We start from the raw sequence: 18,815 nt of genomic DNA, 5'->3' as shown, positions 1-18,815 counted from the left end.
TCCTATGATGCTGCTTGGCCTGCTGTGTTCATCCAGCCCTGCACCTTGTTGTCTCGGATTCTCCAGCATCTACAGTTCCTACTATCTATGAGCTTCTGTGGCTGTTTATAAAATGCCTTCTGGAAATATAAGTACGTTACATCTATCAGTTCCCATCATCCACAGCATGTTACTTCCTCAAGAACTTTAATAGATTGGTTAAACATGATTTCCCTTTTACAGAACCATTTTGATTCTTCCTAGTTACCTTGAATTTAGCCAGTTGCCCTTCTTTGATGACTTTGGTGATAGCTTTTGATGTTTTCTTCATGACTTTTATGTTAAGCTAGTTGGCTTGCAGTTTCCAGCTTTCTGTCTCCCTATTTTCGAGTAAGAGTTAAATTTGTTACCTTTCAATCTAATCAACATTTGCCCAAGTGACAGTTACTTTTAGTGTGAATCATCGTTTCTAAAAGGTTTCCCACCACTGAGGTGGAACTGCCTGGCAAACAGTTGCTAGGTTTATTGTTGCACCCTTTCTTGAACAAGGGCATAACATTTGCATGTCTCAAGTCTGCTAGCTCCATCCCTGTATCTAGAGGTTTGGAAAATTATGGCCAGTATTTCCTCAATTTTCTCCCTTATTTCTCCCATATCCTTGGACATATTCTGTGACTTATAAGTATGGCTAAAACAATGCCTTCTCAAGTTTTAGTCCGTCAAGCATATCAAATACATTCCCTTTCATTATGACTTGGACAGAATCTTTCTCCTTGGTAAAATAGATGCAAACTGTTCATTTAGTACCTCAGCCATACCCTCCTTTTTTTTCCTTATGTAAATCTCCTTTTAGGTTCCTAATTAGCCTCACTCTTTCTCTATGACCTTTTTTATTCTTTTTATATGTCTTTAGAAGACTTTTACATTTCTCTTTTTAGTTGCCAGTCATTTCTCATCCTCTCTCTTTGCTTTTTACACTTGTTTTTCCACTTCCCTTTTTAGCCCTCTATATACAGCCTAGTTATCAATATGGCACCTGTCCTAAAAATCCATTTTATGGATCTTACTGTATCTGTTTTGTTATCATTTATTTCCCCTATTTTTTCCTCCGTCATGGCAATCTCCTTAACTATAAGTCAACTACCTCCTGTCTACTGACAGTCCATCGCTCAGAGTTTTTGTGTGCCAATATTTGATTCTAATTTGCCTGGGCCAGGCCTGTTTTCACCGCATTTAAAGTGCTCCTCTGCCAATTAATTGTGTTTTTTTACTCTGGACTATTCTTTGTCGTTTTCTGTGGCTAACCTGCATCACGTTATATAAAGATCACTGTTTTCCCCTAAACATTCCCCTACTGATACTTGATACATTTGACCCACTTCATCAGCTAGAACCAGATCCAGTAACATCTCTTTCTTGGAGATAGTAGGAACTGCAGATGCTGGAGAATCTGAGATAACAAGGTGTAGAGCTGGATGAACACAGCAGGCCAAGCAGCATCAGAGGAGCAGGAAAGCTGACGTTTCAGGCCTAGACCCTTCTTCAGAAATCTCTTTCTTATTTCACTGGAAACATATTGCAGCAAATTTTTTCATGATCATACCTTAAACTCTTCTCCTATAATAATTATTATCCCAGCTATTACTAGGATATCAAATTTCCCACATAAGTAATCTAATTCTTGGACTCCTGTGCCAATCCCATGCAGACTTGCTTTTCTGTATCTTTCTTACTAGTTAGTGACCTATATAATGCATCCAGCAATGCAGTGATTCTTCTGCTTCTTGCTGTGATGTTTACAAAGCAGCTGTTGAATTTCCTAAATTGTGGCAACAATTACATTGCGAAAACTGACTTGAGTGGCTGCAAAAGCACTTTGAGACATCTCAGAATTGCAAAAGATATATAAATGTAACTTATTTTTCTGTGGAAAGCTGTAAAGCCAGGACTAAATGGGGTTTGAGGAAAATAACTATATTTGCATCTTTTCTCACTGTAAAATATGCAATATTGTATAGTTTTAAAATGTCATATGATTATTTCATGAACATTATGGCGCAAGGCTAAGGATGTGATACTGAGGCAAAGAAACAAAAGGTGTAAATGCTTATGTCCAAGGTAGAGAAGGGGAAAATCTTGGAAAATTTTGATAGATGAGAAATTCTACTGAGAAGTGTAACAAAAAGGAGAGGTCTAAAGCATATCTGGCTGTGTAGTACTAATGAATGATCTCTTACTGCAGAGCCCCCCGCCCTGTATTAGCCTGATTTCCTCCACTTCCAGTGGCAGTAGTACAGTCATCCTCATTATTGCATGTTTGAACAAAAATAAAAGCCTGGTTTAATTTGAAAACTACAGACTTTGCTTTAAAATGTCGAGTAGACAGATATGAGTTTGTATACCTCAAGTTTGCATTGAGCTTCATTGAAAGAGCAGCAGGATAGAAAATCAATGCAACTTGTAAAGCTTGGTCATTTCCGTTTTAATTCTAATTAGGTCAGATCTGACTATCACATGGCATTGGCCTGAGTTTGAATTGGGTCTGAGCTTGATTTAAGTGTATTGTTAGTGCACTGGGCATTATCTTGAAATGAGACGCAGTTCTCCATGCGTGAAAGGTGTTCAGCAGTATGGTAAAGATGATGCAATTGTAAAGGGTGTGAGTAGACTTTGGATCTTGTATTTCTTTTGGGCACTGCAAAGCACTCTGTCATTCCACAAATGCCAATTTTAGTTTATTGTTAGTTTAACGAGACCTAATTACATTTTTGTTGTATTTTGGACTTAGTGACATCCAGTGCTGCTTACTAGCCTAATTAAAGGTGCATTGACAAACACTTGTTAACAACAATGACATATTTTTAACCTAACTAATATGTAACCTTCATCCTGACCCTAACCCCTTAAATCTAATATCAGGGACAAAAATGAGAATGTTAATCCTGAACTTTATCCCAACTCCTAATTGTTATAGAACAGCCCAGCCCCCTTCAGATCTATCAAGGAGATAGGGTCAAGGCTAACTTTTACCTTGTTTAAAGGCAAGTATAAGTTCCAGAGGTAATTTGATTAGTTACACCTCTTGGCTTTAAGCAAAACACACTTTATTGTTTAAAATACATACAAAAGAAAGGAGAATTGATAAATTTAACAGAATAATAGATTATTTAACGACTAAGTAGCAACTGGTCCAATGTAATAATATCCATAAACACCCCCTTGCAAAGGAAAATTCAGTAAAATAGATTGTCTGGCATTCAATTCTTACAGCAGAGAGAACTCCAGCATTTAGCTGTTGAGAGTGGAATAACAACAGCTTCCACAACCAGCTTCAAGACTCCAGCAGCTGTTGAAAGCTAAACTAACCATCTGACTCCACCCATTCATGCTTCTATTGTTCCAACTTTTTTTAAAAAAACATCTGCCTCTCAAGCTGTTTATTAGCTTGGAGAAGACAGCTTGACACCTATGGGTCAAAACTTCTTTTTCCAAAAAAGAACAAAATACGCCTCTTAAAACCATAGTATCATCACACTGAACCTGAACTAAAAACGCCATGTGAGTCCTAATACATAATCACAAAGTCACATGACAATAGTATGGTTCTGAGCCAGTTTTGATACCACTAATGTTATGTGACATTACTAATAGAATCCCTACAGTGCAGGAAGAGGCCATTTGGCGCATTGTCAGGGCTGAGCCAAACCACCTTGGTCGAACAAAATATAAAATATTTCGATCACCATAATCACTCACTGCAGAAAATAGATAAGATACTTTACAAACTTAAAAGAAAATGCTGTGATTGTTTTTTGATTTTATGCTATATACTATCAAATTACCAACTGTTTATTTTTTTGTATATTTTTGTTTGTTACAATTTTCATCAATTGTCGAAAAAACCCACCTGGTTCACTCATGTCCTTCAGGGAAGGAAATCTGCCATCCTCACCTGGTCTGGCCTACATGTGACTCCAGACCCACAGCAATGTGGTTGACTCTCAATTGCAGTCTGAAATGGCCGAGCAAGCCATTCAGTTGTACCGATCGCTATAAAGCCTCAAAGAAATGAAACCAGATGGATCACCTGGAATCGACCTAGGCACTGGAAAAGACAACGGCAGGAACAGCCCTACCGACCCTGCAAAGTCCTCCTCCCTAACATGTGGGGGGTTGTGCCAAAATTGGGAGAGCTGTCTGTCAGACTAATCAAGCAACAGCCTGACATAGTCATACTCGTGGAATTGTACCTTATGGACAATGTCCTGGACACCCTCAATCGCCATTCCTGGATATGTCCTGTCCCATTGGCAGGGCAGACCCAGCAGAGGTTGTGGCACAAGTGGTATACGGTCAGGTGCCCTAGGAGCCCTCAACATTGACTCTGGACCACATGAAGTCTCATAGCTTCAAGTTACACATGGGCAAGGAAACGTGCTGCAGATTACTATGTACCGTCCTCCCTCAGCTGATGAGTTGGTGGTACTCCATGTTGAACGACACTTAAAGGAAACACTGAGGATGGGAAGGACACAAAATGTACTCTGGGTGGGGGATTTCAATGTCCACCACCAAGACTGGCTCGGCAGCAGTACCACTGATCGAGCTGGTTGGGTCTTAAAAGACAGCTGCTAGACAGGGTCTGCGGCAGGTGGTGAGGGAACCAACGAGAGAAAAAACATACTTGACCTCATGCTTACCAATTTGCCAGCTGCAGATGCATCTGTCATGACAGTATCGGTAAGAGGGACCACTGCACAGTCCTTTTGGAGACAAAGTGAAGCCACCAAACAGGGCTACGTGCATGCCAAACAGCATAAGCAGCAAGTGATAGACAGAGCTAAGCAATCCCCCAACCACCAGATCAGATCGAAGCTCTGCAGTCGTGCCACATCTAGTCATGAATGGTGGTGCACAATTAAACAGCTCAGTGGAGGAGGAGGCTCCACAAGTCTCCCCATCCTCAATGACTGAAGAGCCCAGTGCAGTGCAAAAGATAAGGCTAAAGCTTTCGTAGCAATCTTCAGCCAGAAGTGCGGAGTGGATGATCCATCTCTGCCTCCTTCAGTGGTCCCCAGCATTACAGATAGCAGTCTTCGCCAATTTGATTCACTCCATGTGATATCAAGAAACAGTTGGAGACACTGGCTACTGCCAAAGCTATGGCCTCTGACAACATTCCGGCAGTAGTACTGAAGACTCTCTTAGCCAAGCTGATTCAATACTGTTAAAACACTGGCATCTACCCGACAATGTGGAAAATTGCCCCAGGTATGTCCTGTAGATAAAATGCAGGACGAATCCAAACTGACCATTTACTGTCCTGTCAGCATACTCTTGATCATCAGTAAGGTGATAGCAATGTTGCTGACAGTATCCATCAAGCAGCACCTGCTCGGCAATAATCTGCCCAGCTTGGGTTCCACAGGGCCATCCAGCTCCTGATCTTATTACAGCCTTGATTCAAACTTGGACAGAAGAGGTGAATTCCAGAAGTGAGAGTGATAGCCCTTGACATCAAGGCTGCATTTGACTGAGTGTGGCATCAAGGTGCCCTAGCAAAACTGGAATCAATGGGTGAGGGGGGGGGCGGAAGAGCGGAGAAACTTTCGATGGCTAGAGTCATACCTAACATGTTGGAAGATGGTTGTGGTGGGTGCAGGTCGGTCACCTCATCTCCAGGACATCTCCGCAGGTGTTCCTCAGGGTACTGTCCTAGGCCCAACCATCTTCAGCTGCTTCATCAATGACCTTCCCGCCATCGTAAGGTCAGAAGTGGGGATGTTAGCTGCTGATTGCGCAATGTTCAGCACTATTCGTGACTCCTGAAATACTGTCCATGTCCAGATCTTGTTACATTTAGACAATATCCAGGCTTGGGCTGACAAGCGACAAGGAACATTCATGCCACAAATGTCAGGCTATGACCATCACCAATAAGAGACAATCTAACCATAGCCCCTTGATTTCAATGGTGTTACCATCGCTGAATCCCCACAATAAATATCCTGGGTGTTATCACTGACCAGAAACTCAACTGGACTCACCACACAAACACAGACTATGAGCAGGTGCGAGGCTGGGCCTCCCAAAAACCTGTCCACCATCTACATGGCACAAGTCAGCAGTGTGATGGAATACTTCCCACTTGCCTGGGTGAGTGCAGCCCCAACAACACTGCGTTAAAATCCTGGCATTCCCTCCCTAATGACATTGTGAGCCAAACCACAGCAAGTGGACTGCAGCGGTTCAAGAAGCAGTTCACCACCACCTTCTCAAGGGCAACTAGGGATGGGCGAGAAATGTTGACAAGCCAGTGCAAAATGAATAAATTAAAAAAAACTTAAGTTCCTGTACACAATGAGCATGAAAGCAATGTATTTGCTTAAATCATATTATCGTCAGGCTGTAAAAGGATCTTTTACAGTGAGATCTATCATTACATTCTACTTGGCTGTCATTGCAATTTCAACGATTTTGCTAATTAATGTATGCTTAACTTACTTCAAGGTAACCATGCTCCTAAGTTTGAATCAAAGTCCCTGTACTTGATCTAAAATATCTAAGAACTTGAGGTTTTTCATAATTTCAAACTTTTTAAATACTTTTTACAGCTCCGTTTTATCTAACCCGGCACAGCAGTTACCGGAGTGTTTGTACAGCTCCCTCTGAAACTGTCACCTACCAGGAACTAAAACAGTTGCTTAAGTCAAAAACAATTGTGATTGATGTCAGAGAACCCTGGGAGATCAAGGAGTATGGACAAATTCCTGGATCTATAAATGTGCCGTGTAAGTATATCATTGAGTATAATTCATTTTCTGCTGCACTGAATTTTTATAACTATTAGAATAGTTTGGAGTAATAATGAAAGAAATAGAATTCTGGATTATTTTATCAACTGGTTTGAATTCAGCTCCTGGTGCTAATGGTGATGTTGTATTTGCTTTTGTGTTAATGTGATTGGATATTGCTGGATATACCAATACTTATTGCCAATTTGTAATTGGCCTTGAGCTGAGTGGCTTCCCAAACCATTTCAGGAGGCAGTCAATCTTGCTGCGTATCTAGAACTAAATGTAGACAAGGCCAGGTAAGGGTGGAAGATTTCCTTCCTTAAGAAAGGTTTCTGAACTAGATGTCTCTCTTTTTATGACTATTCACTACTTTTTACCATTTAGCCTGTCTTCTAATTCCAATTTTTTTTAATATAAATTCAGATTTCACCATGGGAGGTCTTGAATTTGTTTCCACAATACATGAGCCTGCAGTTCTGCATTATTAGTCCAGTGACATTACCACCACACCATCACCACCCCGAGACTGAACGTAGATTGTTGTGTACTGACCTGGACAGTGGGACATAACTGCACGCCGTAGATACATTGTGGAAGGAAATAACAAGTTCTGATTAAAAACCAAAAGAACTGCGGATGCTGTAAATCAGGAACAAAAACAAAAGTTGCTGGAAAAGCTCAGCAGGTCTGACAGCATCTGTGGAGGAGAAAACAGAGTTAACGGAAGTTCTGAGGAAGGGTCACCGGACCCGAAAAGTTAACGTTTCAGGTCCGGTGACCCTTCCTCAGAATTTCCATTAACTCTGTTTTCTCCTCCACAGATGCTGTCAGACCTGCTGAGCTTTTCCAGCAACTTTTGTTTTTGAACAGGTTCTGATTGTCAGAATAACCTGATAGGTTTATGGGGTTTATTTTATTAATCTTTAAGGAGACATCCTTGAAGGAACCTTTCTATAGGGTATATAAGACGCATGAAACAAGAACAAATTGAATTTAACAGTACTTTCAGAAGTGAGAGAGACCAGAGAAAAGAAGTCCAGGATTCATTGGAAAGGACATCTTGAGGACTGGTATGATAAATATTTATTTTTGTGTAAGCTGGAATGAGCTGCAGCATTTGGGGACCAACAAGAATAATGAAAAAATGTTAAGATTAGTGTTTTTGAAGAACTAGAATAAATGCCATGCTGTCTAGTGGATTAGCAACCTGGAGATTGAATTCACAGTCCGTTCTGGCAAGTTATGGAGTAGAGTTCAATAAGTCTGCACTTTTCAGGATAGCTTTTGCAATGTCAGAAATTACTTCATTAGAATTCTTTAAAGCAAGTCTGCCACCCTATGTGTACATATGTGACTTTTGGTATGCGATGTGGCTGAGGCTTGATACCACCTTTTGGGACTGTCTCAAAGTCAATTACATGCAATTTTGGCCAAGTTGACACAGTTGAATATGCCCTGCTGCTTTTCATATTTAATAAAGAATTTTTGTTATACTATGATGTTACAGTTTGTAATGATGTGTGGTTCTGTAACTGCTACTAGCCTGTAAAATTTCATGGCTGGTAAGTTTTTATGTACTTTAAATTTACCCTTGTTTTATCCAATTAGTGCAGTTGCAGTACCGTGCTATGTGGTGGAGGGGAGCTCGCTACGGAGAGACGATTTTGTATTCATGTGGACTGTGTTATATTCACATGTCTCAGTTCTTGTACACAGTTGAGTTTGCAATAGACTATTTTTAATCTAGTCATATTAAGTTCAACATGAATTCAGGTTCTCTCTCCATACTTGCTGAGTTTTTTTTTCCAGCAGTTTGCTTATGTTGGCTGCCTTTTTTTGTTTGCTTCTCTTTTGAGCACTGCACTGTGTTGAGTTTGTACGAAATAGCTGCTCATAGTTCACATATCTGTCTAACTAAAGACCTTCTTCAAAAATAACTTGTGAATATGAACAGTACTTTTTAATATTTTGAAATGTTCATGTATTTCACAGTTGCACAATTCTTACAATATTTGACATTGAATTACAGAAGGCGATTTTAGAACAAATGATCAAAAGCTTGATCGGTAGTTTTAAAGAGTGGTAGGTGTTTAAAAAGTGATTTCAAAGAGTGTCTTAAAGAAAGCAAAGTGAACAGGTTTAGAGACAGAATTCCAGAATTTGGTCTTGATGCTGCTCACTCTCTGAACAGTCAGACTTCCTGTTGTGTTTACTGTATTAGGAAATTAATACGTAAAAATTATGAAATTGTACCATTTGGACTTCACTTCAGGCTGCAATTTTTAAATGCTATAGTAGCACAAGACCGTAATAAACCAAAATGGGAGTAGATTGGCACCTCAGGCCTGCTCCAACATTCCTCGTGTCCACTTTCCTGCAATTTCCCCATAACCCTGATCAAGAATCTGTTTACCACAGCCTTAAATATACACAAGAACTCTGCTCCTAAGCTGTCTGTGGCAGGAATTCCAAAGACACAGTCCTCTGAAAGAAATTTCTCTTCATCTCAGTCTCAAATTGTCAATGTCCTCTTGTCCTAGACTCTCCTGTGAGGCGAAACATCCTCCCAGCATGTACCTTGTCAAGCCCCTTGAATCCTTTATTTTTGTTTTTTAATAACCTCTCATTCTTTTAAACCCCAGTGAGTAGAGTCCCAAACTATATAGCCTTTGCTGATAAGATAATCCTTCCATACAAGGAATCATCCTACTGAACCGCCTCCAATGAAATGATATTTTCTTAAAATAGGGGATCAAAACTGTTCACAGTGCTCCAGATGTGGTCTCGCCAGCTCCTTTTACAGTTGCAGTAAAACTTCCCCACTCTTATACTCTAACTCCCTTAAAATAATAGCCAATATTTCTTTAGAATTCCTGATTACCTGCTGCATCTGTGTGCTAGCTTTGTGTTTTGTGCACAAGTACCCCCAATTCCCTTTAATGTAGCAGCCTTCTGCAATTTATCCCCATTCAAAAACTGTTATTTTGTTCTCTCTTACAAAACGAACAACTTCACATCTTCCCACATTATACTCCATTTGCCAACAATTAGCCCACTTATTTAACCTATCATATCTCTAAACTTGTTTGATCCTTCTTGTAACTTGCCTTACCACCTATTTTTGTGGTGTTTGCAAATTTGGCTACAGTACATTCACTTCCTTCCTCCAAGTCATTGTTTTATAAATAGTTGCAGTCCCAACAGTGATCCCTTGGAACCCTAATGGTTACAGTTGTCAACTTGAAAAAGAGCTCCTTAAACCTACACGCAGTACCTTTTGGGAGGTACCTTGTCAATCGCCACCTAGAAATTTAAATAAAATGCATTTGGTTCCTCTCTATCTGCTCTTGTTAAGACTTCCTCAAGAAACTCTAAAAATTAGTCAGGTGTAATTTTCCTTTCATGAAGCTATGTTGAGTGTGCTTGATTAGATTGATGTTCCAAATGTTCTGCTTTTATTCCCTTGACTCCAATACTTCTCCAACAATAGATGTTCAGCTAATCAGCCTGTAATTCCCTGTATTTTTGCCACACCCACCGCTACCCTGCCTTTTGATTAGAAATAGTGCATGTTTGACCATTTGTTTAAAAAAAATCTTTTATCATTGCCAAAGACAAACTCTTCCTTTTATCAACAAAAGTAAAAAGAGGATTCTCTGAAATTTTATATTGCAAATTTCCAAATTCGTAACCTTTGTTACCTAGAAAGACAAGAAACAGCCACTCTGTGTAAATTCTACACTTAGCCAGATGTTCTTATGTCCTGGAGTGGTATCACTGTCACTGGGTCAACATTCCCAAACACCTTCACTAACAGTACTGTGGGTGTAACTGTGCAATATGAATTGCAGTGGTTCAGGAGGGGGACTAGCCATCTCCTTGCAGTGACTAACTGGGGACTAGCAATAAATGCTGCCTTTCCCAGCAAGTCTACATCCCATGATTGAATGGCAAAAAAGAAGTTGGAAGAAAATTGCTGTGAAGAAGCATGCCTGTGGAATAATTTTCCTTGCTTTTTTCCATGAATAGGATAGAACATTGTTTATTATTAACAGTAAATATGGTAATTATCCAAGTTTGTAAGCATTGTTGAATAGATTGTTCCAAAATTTGCTACAGTATGGATGCAACTAATGTTTCTTTTGATCTGACACATAAAAGGTTAATAGCAATGTTTTTATATATCTTATTGGTGGAATGGTTTAAACATAGATTACAAAAACAAAGTTGCTGGAAAAGCTCAGCATGTCCGGCAACATCTGTGAAGGAAAAAACAGAGTTAACGTTTCGGGTCCGGTGACCAGGTCAGTTCTGAGGAAGAGTCACCGGACCCGAAACATTAACTCTGTTTTTTCCTTCACAGATGCTGCCAGACCTGCTGAGCTTTTCCAGCAACTTTGTTCTTGTTCCTGATTTACAGCATCTGCAGTTCTTTTGGATTTTTATTAAATATAGATTACACTGATTTTAACTGTCCAATTATCTAAAGTGGGACAAGTGGAGCAAGCCTTGAAGTTGGATCCAAGCAAATTCATGGAAACCTACAATGGGAAGATGCCATCCACATCCGACGAAATTGTCTTTTCATGTTTGGCAGGAGTCAGGAGCAAGAAGGCTTTAGATACTGCGACATCAATGGGCTACAGCAGGTGAGCAGTAGCAAGATAAAATACTGTTCCTTTTTACTTTCTACTTTATTGCTCAGTTACCTAAGCAAACTGCTAATCAAAATTTTAAATCGTAGCTCTGAGTTTGAATGAGGCTGCATTCACAAGTGTGTTACAGTACAAGAAAAGATTCTGAATTGTGGTTGCATTGGCATTAATCATAGAATTCTTCGTGTGGAAGTGGGCCATTTGACCCATTGAGTCCACACTGACCCTCGAAAGAGCATTCCCACCCAGACCCAGCCCCTACCCCATCCCTGTAACCTGAATTTCCCATGGCTGACCCCCTCCACCTAGTCTGCACACCCCTGGATATGCAATTTAGCCTGGCTAATCCACCTAACCCGCACATGTTTGGACTGTGGGAGGAAACCAGAGCACCGAGAGGAAACCCATGCAGATGTTGGGAGGATGCGCAAACTCCACACAGTTGCCCGAGGGCAGAATTGAACCGGGGTCCCTGACACTGTGAGACAGCAGTGCTAACCACTGAGCCACCGTGCAGCCCCTATTCTTTTCCTATCATGTCCAGTCTGCTAGTATTTTATCCACAAAAGCCATAGTGTTTACTCCCAATCCCATGCGTATCGTGTAGCTTTGTATTGCTGCTTTTTAAGAAAAAACTGTAATTCTCCATGGAACTAAATATTGGTTCTCTGATTCACGCAGCAAAGAAAACAATAATCTAACCACATTGGAAATGTTTTATTTAGCATTTGCTTAATTCTTTCTGATTCATAAATGTTTGCTGCCTTGTTGCTAGCTGTCTTGTGGAGAGTGGTTGCTATTAATATTATTATAGGTCTTCAGAATGTTGAAGAGTTCTCATGGTTACATAGTCTTCTAAAATGTCATGAAAAATTACTAAGCTTGAGTCTTTTCAAAACTGCAACCCATAAAGCTTGATCATTATGAATCTACTTCCAGTTTGTACATTTTTTCATGTTGTATTGGGCAGTTCAAAATTGCACGCTGTAATCCAACTGCAGCTCCAGATTATTTTGTATCCCCAGTTTGCAGTCCAAACTATCAGTTTATCTTTTTATGGCTTCTCACTCTGGCTGACCAACCTTTATGATCATCTGTGTATCCAAGGAGCCTCTACCCCATTTAATTTTCAAATTTTTTCCATAAACACACCTCTAATTTTTTACACAACAGCAATGATCCCTATCTTTGCTCTTCAGTTAGCTGTAATAATCAAACATTGATAATGTACTAATCTTGAATCTGTATCCCAACAAACTTCAATGAAACTTAGAAAATAGGAACAGGGAGTAGTCCAGTAGACACTTTAAGCCTGCTAATCGTTTAATATTTTCACAGCTGGTCATCCAAATCAGTAACTTGTTTCTGCTTTCTGTGTACTGTTGATCCCATTAACTCTAAGAACTGTACCTACCTTCTACTTGAAAATATTCAATGTTTGGCCTTAACCACTTTCTGTGGCAGAGAATTTCACAGGCATGCCACCCTCTAGGTGAAGTAGTTTCTCTTCATCTGAGTCTTAGAAATTACACTTATTAATGATTTAGATGAGGAAACTACTATCTAGCTGGAGTCCAAGCACTGATTCCTGTGATAACTACCAGTTACTGTCTGTCACTCGGAAGAAGACCCATTTATTCCAGCTTTGTTTCCTGTCTGCTGACCAGTTCTCTATCTATGTCAGTACATTACCCCAATCAGAGTCAATTTAATTTTATATGCTAATCACTTATGTAGGACCTTTATCAAAAGTCTTCTATACGTATAAGTAAACCAAATGAACCACATCCACCGGCTTCTACTTAACTCTACTTGGTACTGTTGCAAAGTTGGTAGAGTATTTGTGGACTGTGAGATAGGATGTTAGAATTTAGTGTTTATAAAATGCAAGGGTTGAAAGCAGTGTGTGATCCCTTTAAAAGATGATGTGCTTTTTCTATGCTTAGATTCAAAAAGGATGTCTGTGGGCAGCAGCTTGTGGGTTTGCAGGTGCACTGAGCTCCTGAATTGAAAACTTTGTATCAAAAGGCTGTACAGTCAGCAGGCTAAGCAGCAGTTTTGTTTTGTTATCAAGACAAGAAGTTTTGAATTTAGCCAATTAATTTTAACCAGACACCCAGATACCAAAAACTAATTAAATTTAAATATGATGGTTTTGACAATGTAACAAAAAAACAGATTACACCCTTTCTCAATGCCGTTTAACAGATTATAGGGCAGGGTACTCATCTCTGCATGTTTCAGTTTTGGTTATCAGAGGGAGGTCAACCTTTGTTTTATAACAGTACTTCCTCAAAAAAAATTCCAGCAGATTTGTCAAGCGTGAATTGCCTTTTGTAAATCCATGCTGACTGTCTGATCTTGTCACTATTTTCTAAGTGCTCTGCTATTAACTTTTTTTATAACAGACTTGGTGTTTTTGCCATTACCAATGTTAGGCTAACCAGTCTATAATTCTATTTTCTAACTCCTTTTCTAAATAATGGGGTTATGTTAGCTATTCCAATCCATATGAACTGTTCCACAGACTATAAAATCTTGAGAGATGTCCACCAGTGCATCGATTATTTGTGAAGCCGTTTCCTTGCGTAATCCGAGATGTAGGTTATTGGGCCCCAGGGATTTAGTGGCCTTCAATCCCATGAATTTACCCAACACTATTTCCCTACTAATACTGATTTCCTTCAGTTCCTCCCTCTCACTAGAACCTGCATTCCCTGACATTTTTGGAATGTTATTTGTGTCCAGTTCTATGAAGAGAGAACTAAAATATTTTACCCCATGTACCCTTCTTAAATGATTGCCATTGCCTATGAACCACATCCTTTAAGTAATGTTCTCCAATTTAGCATAGCCAGTTTGTGCCTTATATTGTTGCTGTTTCGTTTATCTAGTCTCAATCAAAGACAGAATTCTTCATTAAAATAGAGTTTTATCATATTTGTGGTCACATTTCCCCAAAGTGCCTCACACAGCTACATTGCCAATTATTCCTTTCTGAATATGCAATACCCAGTCTAGGATGGCCCATTCTCTAGGTGGCTTCTCAACATATTTATCCAGAAAACTGTCCCTTTCACATTATAAGCATATCTCACCATTGGTATTAATAATTCGATTTAGCTAACATACGTGCAGATTAAAGTCTTAGGTTCAATACTAATATTGGAATATTGTCAAGGCCCATAACTTTTGCAGTGTTTAGTGCATCCCAGCTACCTCTTGATATGAAAGAATAATGTTGCTTTTCAGGAAATATTAATTAGCCTTCATATGTCTGTGAAATGTCATTCTTCAATTAAAACAAGTGATTATCTTCAGTTCCAGAACAAATACTGTACTGCAAGTGGTATCAGATGTTTTGAAACAATTCGTATCATTACTTTTAATATTTTTGTACTTCATTCCCCTATTTATCAGTGAAATATAAATTCATACTGTTGTGTGACCTTCCATCATCTGACATCAAGTAGTGAGTGCTTTTTTTGTTTCAGAGCTCTACATTTCCCTGGTGGTTGGGAAGAATGGGTGAAACGTGAATTTGCTGAACATCAGCGCTGAGCTGCTTTGAGAATTTTTTCCCGAAGAAATAAAGAAAAATTCTCCATTATGATCACTACTCGAGAATATTAAATCTTCACTTTTAATAATTGAACTTTTCTTACCTAAATATCATTTCTTTTTTAGCTAAAATGTATAGCTGAGAATTGTGAAAGGTTTGAGAAATGTTTTTGCAAAACTGGCAACAAACTTTACCATCTTATGCTTTTGGAATAAGACCCCAGTAGGCTAAATTTAACTATTTACTGTATTTTTCTTTGAGAGAGTCAGCAGAATTTGTATTAAGCCAATTAAGCTGTGATTTATAACTATCAACCAAACCTCTGCATTTAAGTTTTTCTGTATGACAGAATTGTGCTTTTTAAAACTTCATGCACCTGTTTTGACAGACAGCTAAATAATAGTTTAAGTTGTCACTAAAATTTACGAACACTTTGGTTCACATGGAATTACTTTCTACCACGCCCTCCCAATTTAACTTCATCTAAGATCTTATGCCTGGCAGTGTCACTGCATGTATAGCTTTTCTTTTAATGTGTATTTTGTGCACATTTGGTCATGTTAAAACTGTCCCATGTTCAGAAAGCCACTTGTGCATAGGAATATGAGCTTTTACCTGAAACAACTGCATGAGGAACTATATTTTGGAATAGTTTTAAAACTTTGACTATTTAATTATTGTTGAAAATCACTTTGAAATTTTATCTTGCACTCAGAACAGTTTATAAGAAATATCAAAGGAAAGGGAAAACAACATTTATGCCAAATGACAGTAGTTGGCAAGTGCACTGAGTGATGGATGTGTTGCCATGATGTATGTATCAGTTAATGATGACTAACAATTAACCACCAAGCAGGTCTGGCAGCATCTGTGGAGAGAGACAATTAACATTGAACACCATGTGCCTTCCCCAGAACTTCATGTCAACACCACACTGCAAAAAAAAAGCCAGCCTGATCAAATCATTTCTCATTGTTTATTATTCAAAATCTATTGGCCCAAGACCATCTTTGTCCTGAGAAGTATCCAGTTTAAGTAAAATGAAGGAAAAATAGGAACACCTGTTGTTAAATCCCTGTAAATATATGCAACACAACCTTGCTATGCTACCTAAGCAGTCACTAGAAACAATTTATCCAATAATGGCAACTACAAAATCAATTGAATTGAAGCTTTCCTGCACCTTGTGATGTGAGGCATACAAAGTATGCTTGACTGTTTGTGGCTACTTTTCTTACTGGAACAGGTCACCAGCCTGTCACGAGAGACTATAGCTTGAGGTGTGCCATTTGTATCAAGTTAATCCACATGTGGGCTCATTGCAAATGCATCTTGTTGCGATGTGAGTCTAGGAGTGATATTCAGTTGAAATTTCTCGCTTAGAAACAAGGATGCTACCTAATACAACATAAAACCTTCTTCAGTGAACCAATAAATTTTAAATTTTGTTGGATATTTGTGAGAATGAGGAAAATGTTTAACAACTTAGTTTGCTCCGAACAGTAATCTAACTTTTCTGAATCTGCTCAGCTAGAGATTGAATGTACCTTAATAGCTAGGATATTGAAGGATTTAGGCTACAGAGGTATGTTAACTCCCAAATTTCATCCCCTTATTTAAAAACTCAAGCACCTGAACAGCCAAGATCTGAATTATTTCTTGGAGTAATTTCATGTAGAAGTATGTTCTGTAACTTAATGCTATACTATTTGTGATATGATTCTCAAATGTAACATTAGAAATTAATGCAGAACATTAAAGCCCCATCTGCTTAAATGATTAAGTTGTTTTATTTTGTAATCTTTACATCTTTTGTAAACATCAACTAAAGAGGTATTAAAAAACTCCAACTTTTACAGTATTGGAGAAGTAGGTTTGAATGCTTGATTTTCATTATTTATAGCTATTCTAGTAAAGATGGTTCTCAGACACCTGGTATGTTTGATTCCCTTGATGGCAAGTCTTTGAATTTTGTAACCAGCTGTGATTAGCTAGAAAGTATCATTAGACCACTAACCCAGTACAGATGGTTCTATTTAAGAACAAGTCTGGTAGCTATTAAATGAGAACACCACCCTTGCAACACTAGTGTGCCATAGTGAAAACTACACAGCTATCCTGGTTTTGGCAGGTATGATAGTCCATACTGTACTGTATTCTGTGCTTGGTTGAAAATTCAGTCTAAAACATTTTCAAACATATCAAATGCAACTATTGGTTTGCAATTGGGTATGTGAAGGTAATTCAATACAACAAATTCTATTTGCCACATTCCCTAATCCTGATCAGATTTTTCCACAACCGCAATTCATTTTTCAGATGTATTTTTGCTAAGAATGTTTGTAAAACTTTCACTTTGTTCATGTAACGTTCTATTAGAAGGATTCTTCAACTACTGTATTTCCAGAAAATGCTGTAATATTTTGTAAAGAAATGTTAAAATCATGTTTTTGGATGGCTCAAAATATAATGTCTATCTTCACAAATGTGCATCATTTTCTGTATGAGACTGGGTAAAAAGTACTTGGATTATATAGTGCCTTTTACCTCAGGATATCCAAAGGCATTTTACAGTCAGTCAAATACTGAAGTCTAGTCACTGTAGGAATAACAGCTGCAATCTCTCAATTATACTTCCATTAAATCAATAAAAATTGACACCACAAATGCTGGCAAATTTATTTTTGAAAGTTATAACCAAGGTGCAGGAATAGAGAAGGAAACAGTGTGTGGGGGTCACAATTCAGCTAGATAAATGGAAAATAGACATTTATGCAATACTGATGACAATACAGTTGAAGAACCACCAGTAAACTCACTGTGGCAAGGGTCCATTTAGTTGTTTTTAAAACATTGCCAGCTAATTGAGTTTATTGAACAAATACAGCAATCAAAATAAGTTTAACCTTACTAAATAGGACCATAATTGACTGACCATTTATAGGCCCCTACATCTACTAAAGACAGAAATAACTCATTTTGAAGTTCCATTTTGGAAATGATATGTTTCAGATTTTATTTAACGAAACAAGATGAAAAACAACAATTTTACTTCAGTTTTAAAACTGAAGGATCAATGCTTAGCATTATATCTGGAAAGTGACATTGGGAGGTCTAATTTTGACTTGGTTATATGGTTAATAAGGCCTTTCCAAACCTCCTCAGGTTGCATTTCAAAAATTATGGAAATTAATTCCATACAACAGCTCAAGTACCAAACAAAAAAGTGTTTGATTTTCTTTAAAGGTGTAATGCTACTGTCTTATCTTCAAGAGCTTATAAATATTAAGCTACTGTATCATTCCCTGTTGTTCAGTTACTTTTCCATGGATTTTTCTCAATTGATAGGGAATTTGCACAAATCTTAAAATTTGGCATAGATTTTATTGTACACAGTTCTAAAGCACAGCTTGAGTAGGGCAACGCCCCTTGAAACACAACAAAGTCACAAACATAAATGAAACTCGAGTGTTTCTGCAGCAGCAACTGAGTAATTTTCTTGGTTTCCAACAAGAGGTTTTCTTTGAACAATTACAATAATTTCATGTCCAGCCTCTCAAACCACACCCAAGCGTCTTCTCCACCACCTTAACTGGCAGAATGTCTTTATGAAGTGAAAGGAATTTCCTTGTCTATCAGACAGTCCGAATCCATTCCATTTCACAGTTTTTGGTACACGAAACTGCCAGTTTATTAGGATTGATTGTAGGTTGAATTTTGACTGCCATTGGGTCCCTGCTCTCCTTCACTGTTAGAAGGAAGAAAATAAATTAGAGTTAGAGCAAAAGTAAAATACCCAAAAAGATTGCAAAGATTATGACA

At 38.4% G+C, this 18,815-nt stretch overlaps 2 protein-coding genes across 3 annotated transcripts in view; one reads left to right on the top strand and one right to left on the bottom strand.

Annotated features, from left to right (window-relative positions):
• Nucleotides 1-16,772, top strand: part of tstd3 (thiosulfate sulfurtransferase like domain containing 3) — a 19,955-nt gene extending 3,183 nt beyond the window's left edge. Inside the window, exons 2-4 of the mRNA XM_020527852.2 lie at nt 6,594-6,770; nt 11,266-11,425; nt 14,926-16,772. Coding sequence (XP_020383441.1) covers nt 6,594-6,770; nt 11,266-11,425; nt 14,926-14,992 — 404 coding nt within the window. The 3' untranslated portion in view covers nt 14,993-16,772. The remainder of the gene's footprint in view (nt 1-6,593; nt 6,771-11,265; nt 11,426-14,925) is intronic.
• The window catches only part of ccnc (cyclin C), a 32,976-nt gene continuing 30,925 nt past the window's right edge, over nt 16,765-18,815 (bottom strand). For both annotated transcript variants that reach the window (XM_048597513.1, XM_048597514.1), the window contains exon 12: nt 16,765-18,741. In XM_048597513.1, coding sequence (XP_048453470.1) covers nt 18,687-18,741 — 55 coding nt within the window. In that variant the 3' untranslated portion in view covers nt 16,765-18,686. The remainder of the gene's footprint in view (nt 18,742-18,815) is intronic.

Source organism: Rhincodon typus, chromosome 5 (assembly GCF_021869965.1).
Source record: "Rhincodon typus isolate 14 chromosome 5, sRhiTyp1.1, whole genome shotgun sequence".
Lineage (NCBI taxonomy): Eukaryota > Metazoa > Chordata > Chondrichthyes > Orectolobiformes > Rhincodontidae > Rhincodon > Rhincodon typus.
Note: the sequence above shows the minus strand (reverse complement) of the source record. Positions and strands in the feature narration are given on the sequence as shown.